The sequence below is a fragment of the Sorex fumeus genome, unplaced genomic scaffold (genome assembly GCF_029834395.1).
Source record: "Sorex fumeus unplaced genomic scaffold, SorFum_2.1 ptg000043l, whole genome shotgun sequence".
Lineage (NCBI taxonomy): Eukaryota > Metazoa > Chordata > Mammalia > Eulipotyphla > Soricidae > Sorex > Sorex fumeus.
Window position 1 is genome coordinate 25,448,948 of NW_026606100.1, and position 20,391 is coordinate 25,469,338.

Sequence of the window (20,391 nt, forward strand, 5' to 3'; positions counted from 1 at the left end):
TGTCAGAATTCGTGATTCCAGAGGAGTCTGGCTCAATTTCACCAGCCTGCTGCTTGGCCGATTTAAGTCGTATGCCCAGCCCCGAAGCACTCACTGAAAGCAGGTAAACAAGAATTCTGATTAATCTGGGCTAGCCACGTGATTGTTATGAAAACAGAGAGGTGGTGGAAGGGAGATTAGAGCTCTCCTAAATCAGGAGAGGACTGAGTAGGATTACCACAAAATTGTGTGTGTGGGGTGGGGTGGGGAGGGGTGGGGGTGAGGAAATGGCTCCATAAAAGTGCAAGTAATGCTTTACTACAATATAGTCCTCAGCTCCCCACCTTTCTTTACATTTGAGAATTTTGTCCCTGGAAAACACCTGGTAGCACTCAAGGTTTTCTCAGTGCTCAAGGGTCACTCCTAGGGGTCATCCAGAGGATTAAACTGAGGCCGACTGCATGGAAGGCAAGTGCCTTATTCCTGTACAATCTCTCAGCCCTTCTTCTGAATAATTTTTGCAAGTGCTCTTAATGTGTATACATACAGATGCCTGTGTGTGAATATGTGTACGCATGCACATGCGCGCGCACGAATGTAGGCTGTATATCACTGAGATACTTTCAACTGCAAGTAACAGAAAGCCTAAACCAAATAAACACTGCTTGATAAATAAAAACACTTACCTATGTATCTCAGCATTTTCCACCCTTCACCCCATCTTGGAGGGGAAGTTAATGTCCAGGAAAAGGAAATAGTAGAGCACAGTCACAAAACCAATTTCCAAATAAAAAGCCCCTTTCCACTAGTGAGGACAAGTTTATTGGTAAGTGGACCTGCAGAGAAGTACTAGGAAGTACTTCTGAGACTATGGCTGCCTCCTGGCTCTCTTTTGGAAAGTTCTTCTAGTCGAATAGAGTGTGCAGAGGGTCCAATCTCTGCAGAAAAGAGGGGTTTGCTGCCATGGGGAAATGGCTTTGTTGGATGACTAAGCTTTACCCCAATTCCATTCCAGGCTCAAAGGGCAGCTTTAGTAGTTGACATTATATCCACATCAACTGCTCAAACCAAATCAATTTCTGCCCCAAGCTGGCATATGTATTATTCCTCGGTCTTATGTTGGGATTTGTGTTTGCACCAGTCCTTGGCCCATTACACACTGCCTCTCAGTCATGTCCTGATTTCTCAGGGCTGCAAATGTCTCCCCAGTTGCTCCTCGGTAGTGTCTTCCCCAAGGACCCCAGGCTTCTTGGCTCATTTCTATTTTAGACTCCAGGGGCATTTTCTTCTGGTCAGGTGACTGGAGCATTTGCCATACAGTCTCAGGCAGGCCTTTATTGCCCTCTCAGGAATTCCTCTGTAGGTCGGGTACTGTTAAACCCTGGAAGGGGCTGGAGCTGCTTGGGAAACATTTGCCACATGACACCATAATTCTTAGGCTCATAAAACATGCTTAGACATTAGATAAAAAGCATATGAGTGCTCATTTCTTCAGGAAGACCCCATGAGACAAGAAATCTTTCAACTAACTACAGACTACCAGGCACCAGGGACCCTAAGAACAGGAGCTAGGTGGGTGGGGGTGGTTGGTAGGGGTGGTGGTGGTCAGGGGTCAGTATTGTCAAGGAACCAGATGACCCTGCAGCCAGGGCACTGCAGAAGCTTCTCCGGCTGCCTGAGCCATGTGGCACAAGAGCAGGATGCTTGACCTACCATACCCCCAACTTCAGATTATCCGCGTTCAGTCCTTCATCGTGCAGCTCGTTCTCCTGTTTTCTTTCCTTTCTCCCAGTCTGCATCCCCAGTCCATGCTGTTTCCACTAATGCTGCTGAAACAGAAGCCCAGCTGTCTCCCCAACCAGTGCTCACAGAAGAAACAATTTCCTCAGAGTGGCCAAAGGAAGACAGCAGCCAACAGTAAGGAGGGTTTGAGAAAACATCCATCAGGTAACACAGGGTTTTCGTAAGAACTTTATTTCTGAAAAACGGGGTGGGAGGGAAAGAATCCAAAGTATTAAAATAATCTTCTATTTTTATTTTGAGGAAGAGGATGATAAAATAATTCATATAAAAATTTTCAAGCATAATTACAGTAGCTATTTCACCCTGAAACTCAAACTCCCTGAAGCTCCGGGTTCCACTGAGTGACAGGTAGGGCCCACGCCCTGGAACCACGTGGGTGAGAAGCTTATTTACTCCACAAATATATGCCAAAGGTCAATTTTCTCAGTGAAAATGATTCCGTCTTTTTTTGTTGTTGTTTTGTTTTGTGATTGTTTCTGATGAGATTGTTGAAAGGAAGAGCGACTTTTTCCTTCTTGAAGAAGACTATGAGGGCGGGAATGACGGGCTCCAGGATTGACCAAATGCCAAGGGAGACGTGATTTTTATACAGAGGAGCTAACTGGTATAAAAGGGGCTGCCATGGAGTTCATGCCCCATTCAATCAGCTTAATCAATGGCTGAACAAATAGCAGTACTCCTACATTATTAAAAAAGAAAAAAAAAAGGAGCTGTGATTTTCCAACTGTAGGAGAAACAAGACTCTTCTGTTTCTACCACCAGTAGGAACTGGATAGAGTGCGACAAAATCCCTACACTTAGCAAGAATTTTCTAACTGAAAAAAGAAAAAAGAAAAAAGAAAAAAAAAAAGGCGAGCTGGCAGGCACGCAGGACTCAGGAGCCAAGCCTGCCACCGTCACCATCAAACAGAGCCCCGACGCTGTGTCTAGCGCACTCCCCCGTAGGCAGACCCGAGTCCCCGGCTCACCCCTGGCTCTCAAGTGTCCCTGTGGAGGCTGCTGCGGAACATTCGGGGTCTTCTGGGTTTCTCGGAAGGCTCTCAGTTGGTGTTTCTCTGGGGAACCGGGAGGTTCTCGTGAAGGTATTTCAGACTCCCATGCTCCGAGAAATCTGAGACCACGTGGTCCTGCCCTCGCAGTAGCCACTTGGTTGTGAGAAGCCCTTCCAGTCCAACGGGGCCCCGGGCGTGGATTCGAGATGTGCTGATTCCCACTTCAGCTCCTGCAAAAAAGGTGCGATGAGGCTGTGGCTACCTCCCGTGCCTGTGTCCTGCCCGCCAAACTGGCCCACAGGTCTTTGTTCCCTTCATGTGGACCATCTCTCCCTGCCCACTTCTCATGCATCCTCCCCAGGCCAGTCTGACTGCTGTTATCTCCATTATCTCTCAGGCTGCAATATGTCTTTAAGGAATTGTATAGTGCCGGGGATTGAACCTAGGACCTCTGCATGTCACAAGTCCCTTCTTTGTGAAATATTTGGGCTTCTTTTTGGCACTTTCTTCCCAATGCAGTGTGGTCTGTATCTAAACTGCCTATCAGAATTTGACACTTAAGCATTCTGTGAGGCATATGATAAAGTTTTACATGGAGATCTCACTTCTCTAAATACTAAATCCTAGAAAGTAAGGGAATTTTAGCATCTGCAGAATTCTTAGCCTGTAGGCACTCCTTAGACCAGTCCCTATACTGGTGCCTGTATGCAGGTGTAGGAAGGTTGAAGCCCTGGTCTCCTGCCTTGGTTGTGATTGCTAGTGCCTGGGCGGGCTCATAGGTCAGGTGCTGTTCTGCAGGTATGGAGAACCAGGAGGTTCTCCTGCTGCTGCACTGGGAAGCCAGTGAGCACAGGAAAGGGCACTGCTGACCACCCACCCCTGCCTGCTTCAGGCCTCAAGGTGGAACATCAGGCATGCCCCAGGGTTCAGCACTGCACAGAGGGGAGGCAGGGATCCTCCCCATCACAGCCCCCGGCTCCTACTACAGGTCAGTCACCAAGCTGGGCCCTGGAGACCAAGCAGTGAATAACTCACGCAGGATCCTCTTTTTGTGGTGCTCAGATTTTTTGTGGAAAAGGCAGCTGCATCAAGTAAAGCAGTTCCACAAAAGTTTCCCGAGGGGATGAAGTGCCCTGCTGGGGTGCTGTGGAAGATGTGTGGGTAGGCGGATTCCACACAGACGGGGTGGTCAGGGGCAGCGTTTCTGTGTGTGTCTGTCTCCCACCAACATGTGCGCTGTGAGGAGGAGCAGGTGCAGAGGCCACGGTGGAGTTCCTGAGATGGGATGTGCATGGTCAGTGGGGGTCGGGGAAGCAGCCCCACAGAGTTGGCCTCTGGGAGCATTCTGGGACCACGTGTCAACTAACTTCCTCTCAAGTGTCAAGGGAAATGGAAACAAAAGCACCTATTATACTGAACTAGGTGAGGACATGCACAAGAGGCACTTAGTGCTGTGCTGGGAACTAGGGAAATACCCAGCCCCTGTCACATGTCCTTGACACGATACAAGAACCAACTTGAGTGCGTGTGAGCAGCTGTGCAGAGACAGCAACTCTCACTGAGGAGCAACTAAGGCCCTCAGCCCTTGAGTCTGCTGTTAATTCTTCTACAAAGGTCAATGCCAGCAATGTGACAATGAACTCCAAATCTCAATGCAAGAGACACATAGAATAAAAATATAGCATCTTTTGCCAAAGAGCAACTGAGTAAAATTCCCTGTAAATGCCTTTCATAATTTAGTGAAAACTACTTCCTCAGGCAAATCATCTCTTCCAAAGTTCAGAGGGATTAAAATTTTTGTTTTGGGATTACTCAAGGATCACTCCTGATGGGTGTAGGGATAATATGGGATGCTGGGGATCAAACCCAGGTTAGTCCTGTGCAAGGCAAGCGCCTTATCTGGTGTAGTATCTCTCTGGCCCCCAGGATTAAGATGTTTTAAACGGATCAGATAATTCTCAGACATGTTGTCCAAGTTCTACTGGAGCTTCTTTCAATGGTTCCTGTTTATACCCTGCAGAAGAGTGGCAGGAAGACATCCCTGCTGGCTCACAATGTTCAGGGAAAGCAGGTATCTCACTGATGCTTTTTTTTTTTTCAAAATTGGGTTTAGAATTAAACCTTGCCTCTGGGGGGCTCACCTGCTGTTTTTTTTGTTTCTTTGTTTGGGAATATTAGGAAAATACCCGGTACCCAGTCCTCCGACTGGGTGTTCAAGGGCTATGCCTGGTTCTCTGCTCAAGAGCTGTACCTGAGTCCTGATTACATGGTAGCAGAAATTGAGCCCGGGCAACCAGCCTGTCCGCTCTCTCTCAGACCCTACCTGTTCACTTTTGAAGAGACACTGAAGCTCAGCATATTGGTACCTCAATCGTCTTATATCCTGTCGTCTTGGGGATTCCCAGTCCTATGTTCTTGTCCACTGAGGGCAAACTGACCCTGGTTGTATGTCTCTGAACAAAAACATCTGCAACGGCAATGCCCAAGGAACTGCAGCCTGTACATGTGTCATGGCCTGTGGAACTGTGCATGAAAGCGTGGTGTGGCCTGTCCATGCCACAGGAGGACACCCCAGCTTGAAGGCGTGCTATGGCCTATCTATACCACAGGGGGAACCCCCCAGTTTTGGACTTGCGCAGATGTGGGTGTGAAATTCGGCTGCGTGACCCTGGGAAAGTGACCTCACTTCTTTGAACCTTGGTCTGTGCATCCCTGACAGGGGAAACACAAAATGGCCTTCTCTGCCCGTGACATGCAGAGACCCTCTGCACAAACATGGTGCTGCTCCCTCAACTCACAGGTAGCCACCTCCCTCTCACACTCCAACTCTAGTCTCTTTATCAGGCGTGTATGCCAGGGAGGTGCCCTTAGCACCCTCACCATACTCCTGGGACGGACGGACGGACAGACAGACAGACAGACAGACAGACAGACAGACAGACAGGCACGCGCACGCACACACACACACACACACACACACACACACACACACACACACAGTGACTCTAGAGGCCCTTTCTCCCTTGCGCAGTCCCCCTTACCTAGCCCGAAGCGATAGCCATCAGAAAAGCGCGTGCTCGCGTTCCAGAACACACAGGCACTATCCACGTGCTGGAGGAAGAACTCCGCTGTCTTTTCTGCAGTACAAAGAGAAGCAGCCGAGTCAGCAACACTCATGTGCTTTGGGGCCGGAGACACAGGGCATCAAGGTTAAGGAGTTTGCCTTGCACAGGGCCCACCTGGATTCAATCTCTGGCAACCCACATTGCGCCCCAAGCAGCGCCAGGAGTGATCCTTGAGCACAGAGCCAGGAATAAACCCTGGACATCTCTGGGTGTGGCCCCAAACCAAAACCAACAAACAATATACATGTGTTTCTAGCGCCTCTCTGGTGACTGAGGGGGCTGGGCTCAGGCTCCTGGGACTGGTGAGGAAACCCTGAGAACGATGAGGGGGCTTCACCCGTGACTGCTGTGTACGTGCATCTTCCTGGAAAGACCTGGTGTGAATCCCGTGCTCCTGAAACAGATAGACCCTCGCTGCTTCCAGGCCTGCTCGCTCCTAACAGAGTCTGAAGCCAGAGCATTTAAGGCTCAGCGCCACCCACACAGGCCAGCAGGGTGCGCTCCAATAGGTTTCCGAAACCTGCTGGGCCTGAGTGAAATGCAGACCCGCACCACCTCACCAGGGTCGAGAAGAGAATAAAGCGAATGGTTCTCACAAGAAGTTAGAACCTAGGAGACACCCAGAAAGCGGCTGAAATGGCTGCTATTATTATTGGCGGGGGTCGGTGCCCTCTCCCAGTGGACTGACATGGTGCGAGGGGCCATACATATGGGCATCTCTTACTACTGGACTCCAGTGCCCGATCCCTAAGTACATCTCTTAGCACCCAACTGCACAGAGCCTGGAACCAGCTGCTTTCTCTCAGGCCCCAGTTTCTTCAGGTGTAACACGAGTTTGGTCCAACAACAGCTAGATGCCGACGCATGGATTCAATGACAAGGCCTCTCCCGTGTCTCCCCCAATAGGGCCAGTGTGACAGTACAACAGAAAGCACCCCAGAGCCAGCCGACGCCACCACCAGCTGGCATCCTCAGGCATCTGTCCGAGGTAAGTTTCCCTTGGGCCATCTGGAAGACCCAAGGAGACAAAGCAGCTACCTTGTGCTTGAAGAGGCTGGACACTGACCGTTCTCTGTAACGATGACGTCTGTGTGGGAGCTGCCATACTTGTGGATGTGGTCGATAGCCTCTTGGACACTGTCCACCACTTCAATGCACATTTCCAGATCCCCATACTCGATCCTGAGGGACTTCACTTCGGAGGGGCTGAAGGTTAAGTAGGAGGCAAACTTGGGGCCTGCATGAATTTTTACCTGGAACAAAAGCAGTCCAGGTGATGAGGGAAACTCTAGAGAGCAACAAACTCCTACCTTTCACTCTGGGATCAGACAGCAAGAGGACCTGATGAATGAAGAGCACATGGCTCATGCAAGCTGAACAATTAGAACTGGCCCTGATTTCTTCCAGCGCTCTGCTTTTGAACATGTTACCTGGCCACCTTCCAGCAATAGTCTTTAACTATCAAGGGAACAAGAGGTCACTAAATGTAAAGAACGGTCAAGACCTTGGGCTGACACGATAGCATAGCAGGTAGGGCATTTGCCTTGCGCGCGGCTGACCCAGGTTTGTTTCCCAGCATCCCATATGGTGCCCCGAGGACCGCCAGGAGTAATTTCTGAGTGCATGAGCCAGGAGTAACCCCTGTGCAATGCCAGGTGTGACCCAAAAAGGAAAAAAAAAAAAAGAATGGTCAAGTCCTTTCTAGGCTACTGACACAGGCTCCTGATGCTGGCATCTCACCAACTGAACACTGGCGTAAGACAGAGAGAGGAGATGCCGCACCTACTTCTACTCCTTTACTCTTTTTGGAAAGTGCCAGAAGTGTTTAGAGGTGAATAGTATTAGTACTAGGTCAACCGCCACCTCAGACTGTGGTTCCTTTCTGATTTCGGACCTCCAGAAGACAGGGTATGTCTTATACATCTGTTTGTGCTGAGCACAGCACCCAGTCCTGGGCAGATAACCAAAAGCACAGCTTCTGAAATTGCCCTCATTGGCCTAGCAGCTGCCCCTGGTCTAAGCCCATGGACTTCTCCGTCTCAAAATGGAACAGGAAGTGAGGACCATGTCCTGGAGACCCATCTTACCTGTTCCACTCTCAGCATATCAATGATCTGGTCAAATAAAGGCGTCCGCAGCAGGTCTCGGTGGATTAAGAGAGTCTCTAGAGCATTGCAGGCGGCAGGATACTCACATTTGGAGTCTCTGACTGAAAGGACAAAGAACTGGCTCAATCAACACAATCCAGAGCCAGGGAGGGAGGCTCTCGACAACACAGAGGGGTCTGCGTCCAGCTCACCGAGTCTGGTGACTTTGTCAACACTGGCCTCAGAGTCCACATACATGTGGCAGATGCCTTCGCTGTGCCCCATCACTGGAATGCCCTTCGCCGCTTTCTGGATGTCTCTGACCAGCTGTGAGGAGCCACGTGGGATGATGAGATCAATCATTTTGTCAAGGCGGCAGAGGTCTTCCACTTCTTCTCGGGTATTCACCTGGAGAGGAAGAGATGGAAAGGCTGCTGAGAGCATCTTCGGAAGATGGCATAGATGGAAGGAGTTGTGTCTCCTGGACAGAGAAACAAGCCGCACCTCTGGAAACCCACACCGGGCATTGTGAAAACTCACACCACAAAAAAAGACTAAAGTCCTGGCAAGACCTGAGAAATCATCCAGCAAACGATGATAGAAATACTCCACATCAGGGCTGGGCACAGTTCTCAGTGGCGACGGCATTGTGCATCACATGTAGGAGACCTGGGTTCAGCCGTTGGCCCCGAAATGAACCACTGCATATTATTTTTATTTTTTTGCTTTTTGGATCATACCCGGTGATGCACAGGAGTTACTCCTGGCTCTGCATTCAGGAATTACCCATGGCAGTGCTCGGGGGGCCATATGGAATGCTGGGAATCAAACCCAGGTCGGCCATGTACAAGGCAAATGCCCTACCCACTGTGCTATCACTCCAGCCTCACCACGGAATATTAGGTGCTGTACTCCAAACGACAAAACATGCAGCACAGCGAATATCCCAGTACTCAGAGTCTAACCGAGAAGGCAGGATTAGAACACAACTGACCATAACATACATGGTAGATTTTTTTATTTAAATTTTTTTTATTTTGGGCCACACCCGGCAATGCTCAGGGGTTACTCCTGTCTATGCACTCAGGAATCACTCCTGGTGGGGCTTGGGAGACCATATGGGATGCCAAGGACTGAACCTGGGTCGGCCATGTGCAAATCAAGCACCCTACCCACTGTATTATCGTTCTGGCCCCAAGGCATGTTATTTTTAAGATGCTGGAAGATGTACCCAGTACCAGTACCATCTATAGACATTCGAGCAGGTGCAAGTCATGCAAGCTGGGGGCCCCGAAGGCAGTGTCGGCCCGGGGGGTGGGGGGTCTCTGGTCTGAGCCTGAAGAACATTCTAGTCTTGGGAGGGAATCCTGGTGGCCAAGACTTCTGCTGCCAACTTGTTCCCTGAGATGCTGCTGGGATGACTAAAGCTTTGCGATTGGAACACTGAGAGATTAGAAACTTTTGGTTTCTCTTCCTGATTTTTAATTATTTCCCCATCTGGTTGTGTTACTTACAATAGAAATACAAACATACATGAACAACAACGTCCATAGTCACTTTATATGCATAGGCCCCAAACTGAAAACCACCCATATGTCTGTCAACAACAGGAAAGATAAACTAGCTTCATGCCCGGTCGTGTGCTATTAGACAATATCAGTAAAGAAAACTAATCCCCAGCATTGCCATGCCCAAGCACAAAGCCATCAGGTTCATTCCCAATAAGCAAAGTATTGCTAGGTCCAAGTGCTGCTGGGGCATTCCCCAACCCCCCCAAAAAATGTTAGATGGAACAGTGGGGATGAAGCTCATGGACATGTTTGTCAACAAAAATACAACAATGGCGGGGCTGGAACAATGGCACAATGGGTAGGGTGTTTGCCTTGAAGGCGGCTGACCTGGGTTCGATTCCCAGCATCCCATATGGTCCCCTGAGCATCGCCAGGAGTAATTCCTGAGTGCAGAGCCAGGAGTAACCCCTGTGCATTGCCAGGTGTGACCCAAAAAGCAAAAAAAAAAAAATACAACAACATAGAGTACATGGTGTATGATTCCATTTATTAGGAGTTGGGGAGTGTAGAAAAGGTAGCAAATGTGCAAGAGGTAAGAAAAATAGTCACAGGGCAGGAGAAATAGCTCAGCAGACTGGGTGTGTGTCTTGCATGCAACCGATCCAGGATCAGTTCCAAAGCCTTGCCAGTGATGCCTGAGTTTGGGGCCAGGAGTGAGCCCTGAGCACCACTGGGTGTGGCTCCCAAAGTGAAAAATGAATCAGTAGTCACCTTGGATCGGGAGATGGCTCCAAGGGGAGGGAGCATAGCAGGCAGCTGGCACGCACAAGGCATCGAACTGATCTGGCACTGCATGGCCAGCAGGCCTGAGCACCAAACCATCAGGCTGGGAAAATCAGGTCAAGTATCACCAGGAGTGGCCCCCACTGAAAAAAAGTAGTCATGGAACCAAGAGAGAGTGAAGTGGGTACGGCACCTCAAATGGGGGCCCCCAGCACTGCCAGAAGTGATCATTGAGCACAGAGCCAGGAATAAGCCATGAACACCACCATGTGTGGTGCAAAAGAAAAGAAGGGGGTGAAAAAAGTACTTTGTGAAGGGGGAAGGACAGGAAATTCCAGCTACTACTTTCTAATTCAAAAACTCTATTTGAGAGTTGAGAAAACTGAGGTGATAGTAGAAACAGTAACCATGATGATGGTGTTAACAGAATAAACCATCACACTCACATGGTGTGTGATGGTTTATGGAATCTTTCGTGGAATTTTTCTCACGGCGTGACTTGTTTCAAATCACTGTCAGTTAAGCATAACCCAGGTCTGCTCTTCCTGCTGCCACATGATGCGAATAATGAAGGGCTAGCAGGCATTCGTGCAGATCAGGAGTGTCAAGAAAGAAAACTCTGCTCCCAACCTCAGAGAGGCCGTCTCAAGCCACGTGGGCCACAGAAAACCCTGGCACTGTGCCCAGCAGCAGGTACACAGGACCTGCCCCACTCTGCCCGAGCTCCCCGCTTAGTGGCTTGGCCTTTAGTGCTCCTTGAGAGAGTTCTGCTCCAAACACCCAAAAGACCCATCCTGGCCACTCTGGACCGTGCCCAGCACCTACCAGCTGGACAGCATCCCTGACTCCGTGGATCGAGAGGGCCTCCTGGGCCAGGAAGTGAAGAATCCGGTTACTGTGCGAGGCTTCCTTCCCTCCTTTGAGTAACAAGCCGTTACCACTTGCAATAGCCAAGGCTGCCACCTGCAGATCAACAAAAGCAGAGCACCAAAAGGACCCAGAGTCACTATCAGACAATTGGGCTGCTTCCATACCCTGGCTTCTATACTAAGGGCTGTGATGAACACAGGTATGCATGTGTCTTTCCTAATGAGTGCTTTTATGTTGAGGGGTAGGGCTCATCGGTGGCACAGTGGTGAGGTGTCTGAACTGCTGAGAGCACAGGGCCCAAGTTACAATAATCAAACTTCAACACGTGTCTATCAAGGAGACAGGCTGGGAGATGAGAGGGAACCTCGGGTTGTTGGTGGAGGGATGTGGTTACAGGCAGTGGGATTGGAGTTGGGAATATTGTATGTCTGCAACTCTATTGTCAGCAAATCTGTGAATCGCCATGTGTAAAATTAAATAAATAAGTAAGTAAATAAATAAATAAGTGGGATTGGAGAGAATCCTGCAGGCAGGGTGCTTGCCTGGTGCTTGCCTGGCACAAGGCTGACTCAGATTTGGGTTTGATACCAGCACCTCACATGGCCCTCTCCAAGCATCACCAGGAACGATCCCTGAGCAAGAAAGCCCTGAGCACCACGTGTGGCCCCCAAACAAACAACAACAGGGTAATAGCATTCCTGAGCACTGTTTCTGAATTAACCATTTTGTAGGCCGATTCTGTTTAATCCTTGCATAATTTCAGTGAACTAAGTACTCATTTCATCTCCTAAATGAAAGACTAAAGACTATATTAAAGACTAGAGAGGTGACTCTCCAGGGTCACACGACTTGCACGTGGCAGGGAGCCTGATTTAAACAACTCAAACACCCAGAGCTTAGGAACACAACTACAGGGCTGTCTTAGCTCTGTGAGCAAAGTAAGCAGAGGCAAGTGAACCCACTTACACACACAGCCACCTTCCACCTGGGCCACAGTGGGGCCCTGCCCTCAACTGCCTCCTGACTCAGATGCTCTGGCCATCTGACTCAGAGTCGCTACAGGTGGCACCCTGGGCCCTGCATTTGCATGACAAGGTTGGTGTTTGTTCTTTGTGCTTTAAATGCCTACTGCTGAGAACCTGCAAAAGACTGGGGCTCCCACTAGTCCCTGGGCACCCAAGGCTGAGAGCAAAAGCCTGCTTGGGAGGAAGGTACCTTAGCCCCTTTAGAGCAAAGACTTAAACCATTCCAAGTCTGAAGCTCCAATTCAGAAAGCTCTTGGGATAAAGGAATCTCTTTCAGCTCTTCAGTGTAGGACTGTGAAAGAAACTTTCAAAACAAAACAAAACAAAAATGAATCTTACCAGGGCTGGAGCGATAGCACAGCGGTAGGGTGTTTGCCTTGCACGCAGCCAAGATGGCCGACCCGAGTTCGATTACTCCGCCCCTCTCGGAGAGCCCGGCAAGCTACCGAGAGGATCTCGCCCGCAGGGCAGAGTCTGGCAAGCTCCCCGTGATGTATTCGATGTGCCAGACACAGTAACAACAAAGTCTCCAATGGAGACGTTACTGGGCCCGCTCGAGCAAATCGATGATCAACGGGAGGGCCTTTACTTTTACCAGGATCCGTTAACCTCCAAATTAGTGGCTTTTAATCCTTTAAGAGTTGGGTTTTAATTGTTCACAGATCCCTTTTGAAAGTGATGTAAATTTTCTCCAGAAATATGTACACACAGAATGCTGCATTCGTCTTTTAGGATTCATGGATTCTGTGATCCATCCAGGGTTGTGATTCTAACCGAGGAACCTCAGTTGTCACTGGCTAAAGAGGAAACCTTTCTCCTTGGGAAGCATATCTGATGGTGGGTCAAGTATAGCCGCGGCACTTCAGCCGCACCATCCCCAGGGTCTTGGAGGATGCACTTCCACCCTGCAGTTCTCACTGGGTTATCCTACACAGAGCCAGAAGGGCCAGCACCAGCCGGGGTCTGTGGGTAGGCAGACTCAGCATAGGAGAGTCTCTCGGTGAACAACTTAGTTTAGGTCTGGTCACAGAGTATCCTCTAGGGAACAAACACTCTGGACCCCTGAGTCACCTATACCCACAGAAAAAGGATAATAATTATTTATTTTTTTAAAAAGAGAATTCTCTTTGAGACTTTGGAGTGCAAATAAAGACCTGGAATCACCCTACCCAGAGTTCTAGGAGGGAATTAGGAGCTACCCTCGACCACCCACCCACCAGGGAACGGTTGTCTGGGGAAGCCAGGTGGTTCCTCAGCATCACTTAGGCTATAGGAAGTGTCTCATGGAGGGCTATGTTCTAGTCTTAGTTTTCTAGTTTTCTCTTAAGTCCTGGAAGTTCTTTTCCCTGAGAGACACACCTGTAGGAAGCCCCCTGTGACCCTGATAACAAAGGGCTCTCTTGTCAACATGTGCCAAGATGGATGACATCATGAACCCTTGCAGGCTCTGTGGCCGGGGGGCAGATGCCCCAGTTGGCAGAGACACGAGGAACGTGTCACCTCATCACAGATGGGCATAGCTTCTGGGCCTGAGTCCCAGAGTGCCATCCTCACCCGTGTGACAAGAACACTAACTTCTCTAGGTTTTGGCCTCTTCTATTCTGAAATGGATTAAAAAATATCTATTTTAGAATCTTTAACATAGACACTGAAGAACAAGTCTCAAAAACTGTCCTTGGGGAAAAATCATGACTTTCTCAAGGGAGGGAAAAAAACAAACAAACAGACAAAACCATTTTTGGGAAACTGACCTCCAGTCCTGCAAAACCAATTTTCCCTCTAAGTCACCCTACCCTGGCCCGGTTTTAGTCACGCACCTGGGGCAGACAGTCGGGGCGAGACTCGAAGATCACCAGGAGGACGCCGATGGGGACAGTTACTTGTTCTAGTTCCAAGTTCTTGGCAATTCGGGTCCGACGCAAAACACGCCCCACACTGTCCTGTGAGGAGGCTGCGATCTGCCGCAGGCCAATGGCCAGGCTATTCAGTTTGGATGTGGAGAGGCTCAGGCGCTTCAGCAGAGGAGGTGCCAGTCTCCCTGCAGAGGTTTGGAGAACCCACAATCACGAGGCAGGCGCGAGCAGGTACGGAACACCACACTGGGAACTACAAGTAGCTCGGGGGCCTCGGGGAGATCACATGCCATTTATACCTGGGCAGTTTGGCAGCGTATGTTGTCAAATAAACATGTGCCCCTTTGGGGCAGTTATTTCAGTTCCAGAAACTTCTCATTTACATCAACAAACTGGAATGCAATAAGGATATTTATCACGGCATTCTTACATTAGTGGAATGATTAGATTCTACTGATAAATTGAGACAATGGGCTAAAATGCAGTTAGTATATGTTATTGGTTACAGGTACACATATATGTATTTGCTGATATGCACAGCAAAGCCTGGCAAGCTATCCGTGATGTATTCAATATGCCAAACACAGTAACAACAAGTCTCACAATAGAGACGTTAGGCCCCCTTGAGCAAATCGATGAACAATGGGAGGACAGTGGGCAGGGAACAGTGGAAAGCTATCCGGGATATAGGTTGTGAAAAGGCATATTAAAAATACCGGTATGAAATGATCCTATTTATCAAACATTGCTTATACAGGTAAATAAACTGATGTCTAAAAGGCATCATAAATAGTAATGATTTCCTGGGCTGGAGCAATAGCACAGCAGGTAAGGCATTTGCCTTGCATGCGGCCGACCCAGGTTCAATTCCCAGCATCCCATAAGCCCCCCTGAGCACCGCCAGGAGTTATTCCTGAGTGCATGAACCAGGAGAAACTCCTGTGCATCACTGGGTGTAACCCCCCCAAAAAAAGAAAAAAATAGTAATGATTTCTAGCTTTCTGTATTAATTTTTTATAACAAGTAACTGTTTCTCTTTAATGGGAACCAATATAGATGCTTTCTTTTGTAATAAATTAAATGATAGTAGTTCATGTTATCACATGTATCATGTACCCTGGATTCATGTCTCATAATATGATTACTCTGGTTAATGTTGGAAAGCATTTCCCTTTCTTTTCTCTAGTCACACCCACTAAGATAAAAACTACAGATCTCTTTTAGAGGAGAGGAACCAAACTTACATTAGGAGAAATAAACCATCAGGCGAAGCAATTACATCAATGACATTTCTTTCTTTTTCTCTATGTGCTGAAAATTAAGTTGTTATTTTGTTTCTGGGATGTCAGGGATCGAACACCAGAGTCTCCCGTGTATCGCCTATTTTCTACTAATGAGCCACATCCCTGGCTGACAGAATAAAGTTTTCTCTATAGCACATATTATATGTTATATTCTAGTCTCCCACTGTGCATCTTTTCCAGGATACAAAACTATAATTACTACTAAATAAGGGGGTATTTGCTCGAGCGGGCCCAGTAACGTCTCCATTGGAGACTTTGTTGTTACTGTGTCTGGCATATCGAATACTCTCGGTAGCTTGCCGGGCTCTCCGAGAGGGGCGGAGGAATCGAACTCGGGTTGGCCATGTTGGCCGCTTGTAAGGCGAACGCCCTACCCGTTGTGCTATCGCTCCAGCCGCCAACAGGTCAACCAGTACCTGCGGGGCAAGGGCATCAGCAGCCTGATGGTGCCTTCAGGACACCTCAAAGTTGCCTCTGTGCCTTTGGCCAGATCCCAACAACTTGGGACCAAGTTTACCAAGAAATTACAAAGCCAAAAGTTAGGTACGTGGGAGCCACGTCCACAAACCACCTCCAGCTCTACTATACAAGCTCATTTATTGGCTTATTTCAGAGACCCATAGGTAAATCTCAAAAGAGCTCAAAAGCCACAGTTAAGCTCGGACCCTCACATGGCTGAACCAGCCGGGGTAAATCAGAGGGGGGCTGGTTGGCCTGTGCCCACCTAAGCAGAGCTCCTGGCAGCTGCTTGCTTCCACAATCCCAAACTGCCACCATACCCCCAGCCTGACTCCACCGTCTCAGGACAGACCTCTCCAAGATATAATCTGCTGAAAATTTTGGTATGTGGGTTTTGTGACTGAAATCTCCAGGTTTTCTTGGGGTTAGGACGGGCTACATCCACCCACCTCCCTGTACTTCCAGATGCCTCGGTAGTCACATCCACACCCCAAAGCTGCCACCCAATTGAAAAGCTACTCTAGCCTTACTGTCCTGATAAAAATACTGAATGTCCTGAACAAACACTGTGACCTCTTAGCACCTGTATTGCAAATCATTGTGCATAAAAGGAAAAGGAGAGACAGAACAAGAAGGAAAGTGCCTCCCATAGAGGAAGGCTCAGGATAGGGGGCGGGGTGAAGGGGATGGGGGATGGTGGTGCGGAAACAGGGGACATTGGTGGTGGGAAATATACACTGGTGGATGGAGGGATGCTGGATCGTTGTATGATTGAAACCCAATTATGAACAGCTTTGTAATGTTCTATCTCACAGATATCCAATTTAAAAAAATTAAAAAAAAGTACAGCGGGTAGGGCGTTCACCTTACAAGCGGCCAACATGGCCGACCCGAGTTCGATTCCTCCGCCCCTCTCGGAGAGCCCGGCAAGCTACCGAGAGTATTCGATATGCCAGACACAGTAACAATAAAGTCTCCAATGGAGACGTTACTGGGCCCGCTCAAGCAAATCGACGATCAACGGGAGGGCCTTTACCTTTACCTTAATGTGGAGTACATGCCCAATTCAATCAGCTTGATCAATGGCTAAATAAATAGCAGTACTCCTACATTAAAAATAGATATTACTAAATATGCCAGTGAGCTGAAACAATTTCATGTACCACACACATTATTAGACACCAATGTTTCAAGTTTTCAGTGTCATAATCCTGCTCTAAGAATTCTTATATGCAGAGCTTTTTCCACCTTTAAAAATATTTCTGAGAGGAATGGCTCAGATTAGTACCAGGAATTTTACTCCATGACTTGAAGGCCAACCACACGTGCTAGGTGAAAAGGAAGCTCAGATAGAGAAGAGAGCACCAAATAAAGGGTGTTGTGAAGACCCTCCCAGGGTGGGAGAGACATGCTAAAAGTAGTCTATAGACCAAACATGATTGCCACTCAATGCCTCTCTGGCAAAACACAGTACCCAAAAGAAGAGAGAGAGAACAAGGGGGAATGCCCTGCCACAGCGGCAGGGTGGGACGGGGGGGGGGGGTATGGGGGGGAGGGATGCTAGGACCTGTGGTGGGGGAGGATGGGCACTGGTGGAGGGATGGGTACTTGATCACTGTATAACTGAAACCCAAGCACAAAAATTTATAAGTCTATAAATGTACTTCACGGTGTTTCACTAATAAAAAAATTAAAAATAAATTAAAAATAAATTATAATATATACATTAAAAAAATATTTCTGAGAACATATTTCCTGAAAAGGCTTACTAAGTAAGTCAAAGGGGATTAAAAGCTCAGGTCTATCCAGCATCTAGATCTTACGTCACTGAATTTCCAGAGAGAAAGCTGGGATCAGAAGTGAGAGTAGTGTTAATAACTAGAGGTGCTGCTTTGACTAAGAGTTTTATCCTCTTAAAGGTACTGATTCTGTGGCTCTAAGTGAAATAACTGGCTAAAATACTGTCAAATCTATTTCTAAAAATCTACTTGATGACTTGTCAGTCCTGCAAAAATTCAAAAACCTAGTGGGAAATTTCCAGAGCTGTGGTTCAACAATATTTTAAAGAATGAAAATAATATTGATGAGTCACACCGGGGTTCTTTGAAGGGAACACCACTGACGGGGCCATTGTGGGCACATTTCTTCTCTCTCACACACTTGTGTGCAATCCTTGGGCAGGGCCCATGTAAACCTTCTCTGTGTCTCATTCCAGTTTTAGTAGATCTGCCACTGAAGCAAACACATTTATTCCAGGGAGGGGAGAAGGAAATCTAAAGCTTCCAAAGCCCATTATTTTAGGGTAAAAAGACAGAAGGTGAAAACGGGAGAGAGAGTGAGGGCGAGCCCCTGGCATATATGGTTGCCCACACAGGGAGGCTGGTCAGTGGTCTCAACCAGTGTACCTCAGGTACTTCCAGGGCATCTCTGGGTGGCACCTGTTGCTAATTCTGAGTGGACCACACTTCAGATAATTAATGAAGAGATAAGCTAACTTTCATCACAGGTGCCACTATTTCTATAGCAGTTTTGCATGCCCCATCCACCTGGGTTTGAGTATCAGTTTCTGTCACAGTTCATGTGGCTTTAGGCATAGGACAACTTGTCTGTTTCACTTCTTTCCTCTGTAAAAGGGGGACAATACAGAGTCTTTGTGTTGCAAAGACTAAACGAAATCCTGGCCATAAAGCCCCAAGCACAATGCCTGTCAACAGAGAGAGACCTCAATCACCTGAGCTTCTGGTAGCTGAATGTCCAAAGCCATGGGCAGGGTTCTCAATCTTTCTCCTTTTCCTAAAACTGTCACACCAGGCACGACTCATGATTGTTGCAGAACGGAGGAGGGCCCTTTGAGGTCCTTACTAGAGTGTTTGGGAAAGGGGATAGAGGCAGTAAGTGTAGTCTGAAAAAGCTTAATGAATATGGACTCCTCCTCTCAAGGAAAATAAAGCCTCGTACACTAGGTTTTCTATAGTACTGTTCAGGCTGACTAAAAACTGTGAGTGAAACAAATAGCCAGTTACATGACCCTCTGGAACAGGGACTCGAAGGTGCCTTTACCCTCTGCCTCCTCCAGGTCTTTTTTGTTGGCTAACAGGATCTCATCACGCTGGTCCGTCAACAGATCAGCCAGATGATGGATGATTTCTGCTCTCTAGGAAGAAAGGTGAATCGTTAAGCAAAATGATCATCCAAGAAGACTGCTCCTCAGCCCAAGGTGAGCCCTGAAATCTCCTTCCTTCCATTTCCCACCCTTGCTCCCCTCCCTTCCCCCTTCCCCTCTCATGGCAGATCGCTCCTCCACTCCCATTTCTTACTTTCCTTTCTCTTGACCTGAATTGACCTGAATTTGATCTCTGGCACCACATATGGTCCCCTGAACCCCAACAGGAGTGATCCCTGAGCACAGATCCAGGAGTAAGCTGGGTGTGGCTTCTGGGTGTGACTCAGACCACACACCCCTGCAAAAAAAAGAGAAAAAAAATTATTTTTTTGGTGGGGGGTACTCCTGGCAAGTTTGGAGGAATCGTGTGGGATGTTGGGGATCAAACCCAGTTTGGCCACAGGTAAGGCAAGTGCCCTATATACTATAATATCACTCCAGCCTCCAAGAAAGAAAATCTAGCACAGCGGGTAGGGCATTTGGCTTGCATGCAGCTGACCCGGGTGCGATTCCCAGCATCGATTATTAGGATTCGCAAACCCTGGCCCAAAAGCGTGGTGGAGAGAGGCGGTAAACTGCCTGATTTGTCACGAGGTAAAGACTGGCTGGCATTTAGTCCCACATATTCCATATTGCCAGCCATCACCTTTAACTCTCAGGCAGATTTCTGCTTTTTGTTTTCTTTTTATTTTTGACATTTATTTAATAAATTCAGTCAACAGGGGAAAACCCAGTCCTAGATGCTTAAAGATTCCAATCATGATCCACCAAGATTAGGAAATGAGAAAACCAATGTGAGATTTCTGAAGGCGTGAAAAGAGAAAAGCTCACTCCCACTTGCTTTTCTGTCTCAACCTGCAATTATTTAAATTTTTTTTTTCTTTTTGAGTCACACCCGGCGATGCAAAGGGGTTACTCCTGGCTCAGCACTCAGGAACTATTCCTGGCGGAGCTCGGGGGACCATATGAGATGCTGGGAATCGCACCCGGGTCAGCTGCATGCAAGCCAAATGCCCTACCCGCTGTGCTAGATTTTCTTTCTTGGAGGCCGGAGTGATATTATAGTAGATAGGGCACTTGCCTTACACGTGGCCAAACTGGGTTTGATCCCCAACATCCCACACGATTCCTCCAAACTTGCCAGGAGTACCCCCCACCAAAAAAATAATTTTTTTTCTCTTTTTTGCAGGGGTGTGTGGTCTGAGTCACACCCAGAAGCCACACCCAGCTTACTCCTGGATCTGTGCTCAGGGATCACTCCTGTTGGGGTTCAGGGGACCATATGTGGTGCCAGAGATCAAATTCAGGTCCACAGTGTGCAAAGCAAATAAATGCTTTCCCCACTGTACTATCTCTTTGGTCTCCCACTGTACTCTTTGGTCCTCTTCTCCTTTTTCAGACCAAAGATCTCCCCCAGAGGAAACTAATAAACATTTC

General features: G+C 48.1%; 1 protein-coding gene and 1 non-coding gene across 4 annotated transcripts in view; both read right to left on the minus strand.

The window, feature by feature from the left end:
- Positions 1-2,775: 2,775 nt before the first annotated feature.
- Positions 2,776-20,391, minus strand: part of ALDH18A1 (aldehyde dehydrogenase 18 family member A1) — a 128,750-nt gene continuing 111,134 nt past the window's right edge. For all 3 annotated transcript variants that reach the window (XM_056121052.1, XM_056121050.1, XM_056121051.1), the window contains 8 exons: positions 18,852-18,945; positions 13,993-14,213; positions 11,106-11,243; positions 8,199-8,394; positions 7,987-8,108; positions 6,966-7,152; positions 5,816-5,911; positions 2,776-3,004 (listed from right to left, as the gene is read on the minus strand). In XM_056121052.1, coding sequence (XP_055977027.1) covers positions 2,823-3,004; positions 5,816-5,911; positions 6,966-7,152; positions 7,987-8,108; positions 8,199-8,394; positions 11,106-11,243; positions 13,993-14,213; positions 18,852-18,945 — 1,236 coding nt within the window. In that variant the 3' untranslated portion in view covers positions 2,776-2,822. The remainder of the gene's footprint in view (positions 3,005-5,815; positions 5,912-6,965; positions 7,153-7,986; positions 8,109-8,198; positions 8,395-11,105; positions 11,244-13,992; positions 14,214-18,851; positions 18,946-20,391) is intronic.
- LOC130029948 (U6 spliceosomal RNA) lies at positions 17,928-18,032 on the minus strand. The gene has a single exon (XR_008793401.1). It is a non-coding gene; the product is annotated as a U6 spliceosomal RNA (small nuclear RNA).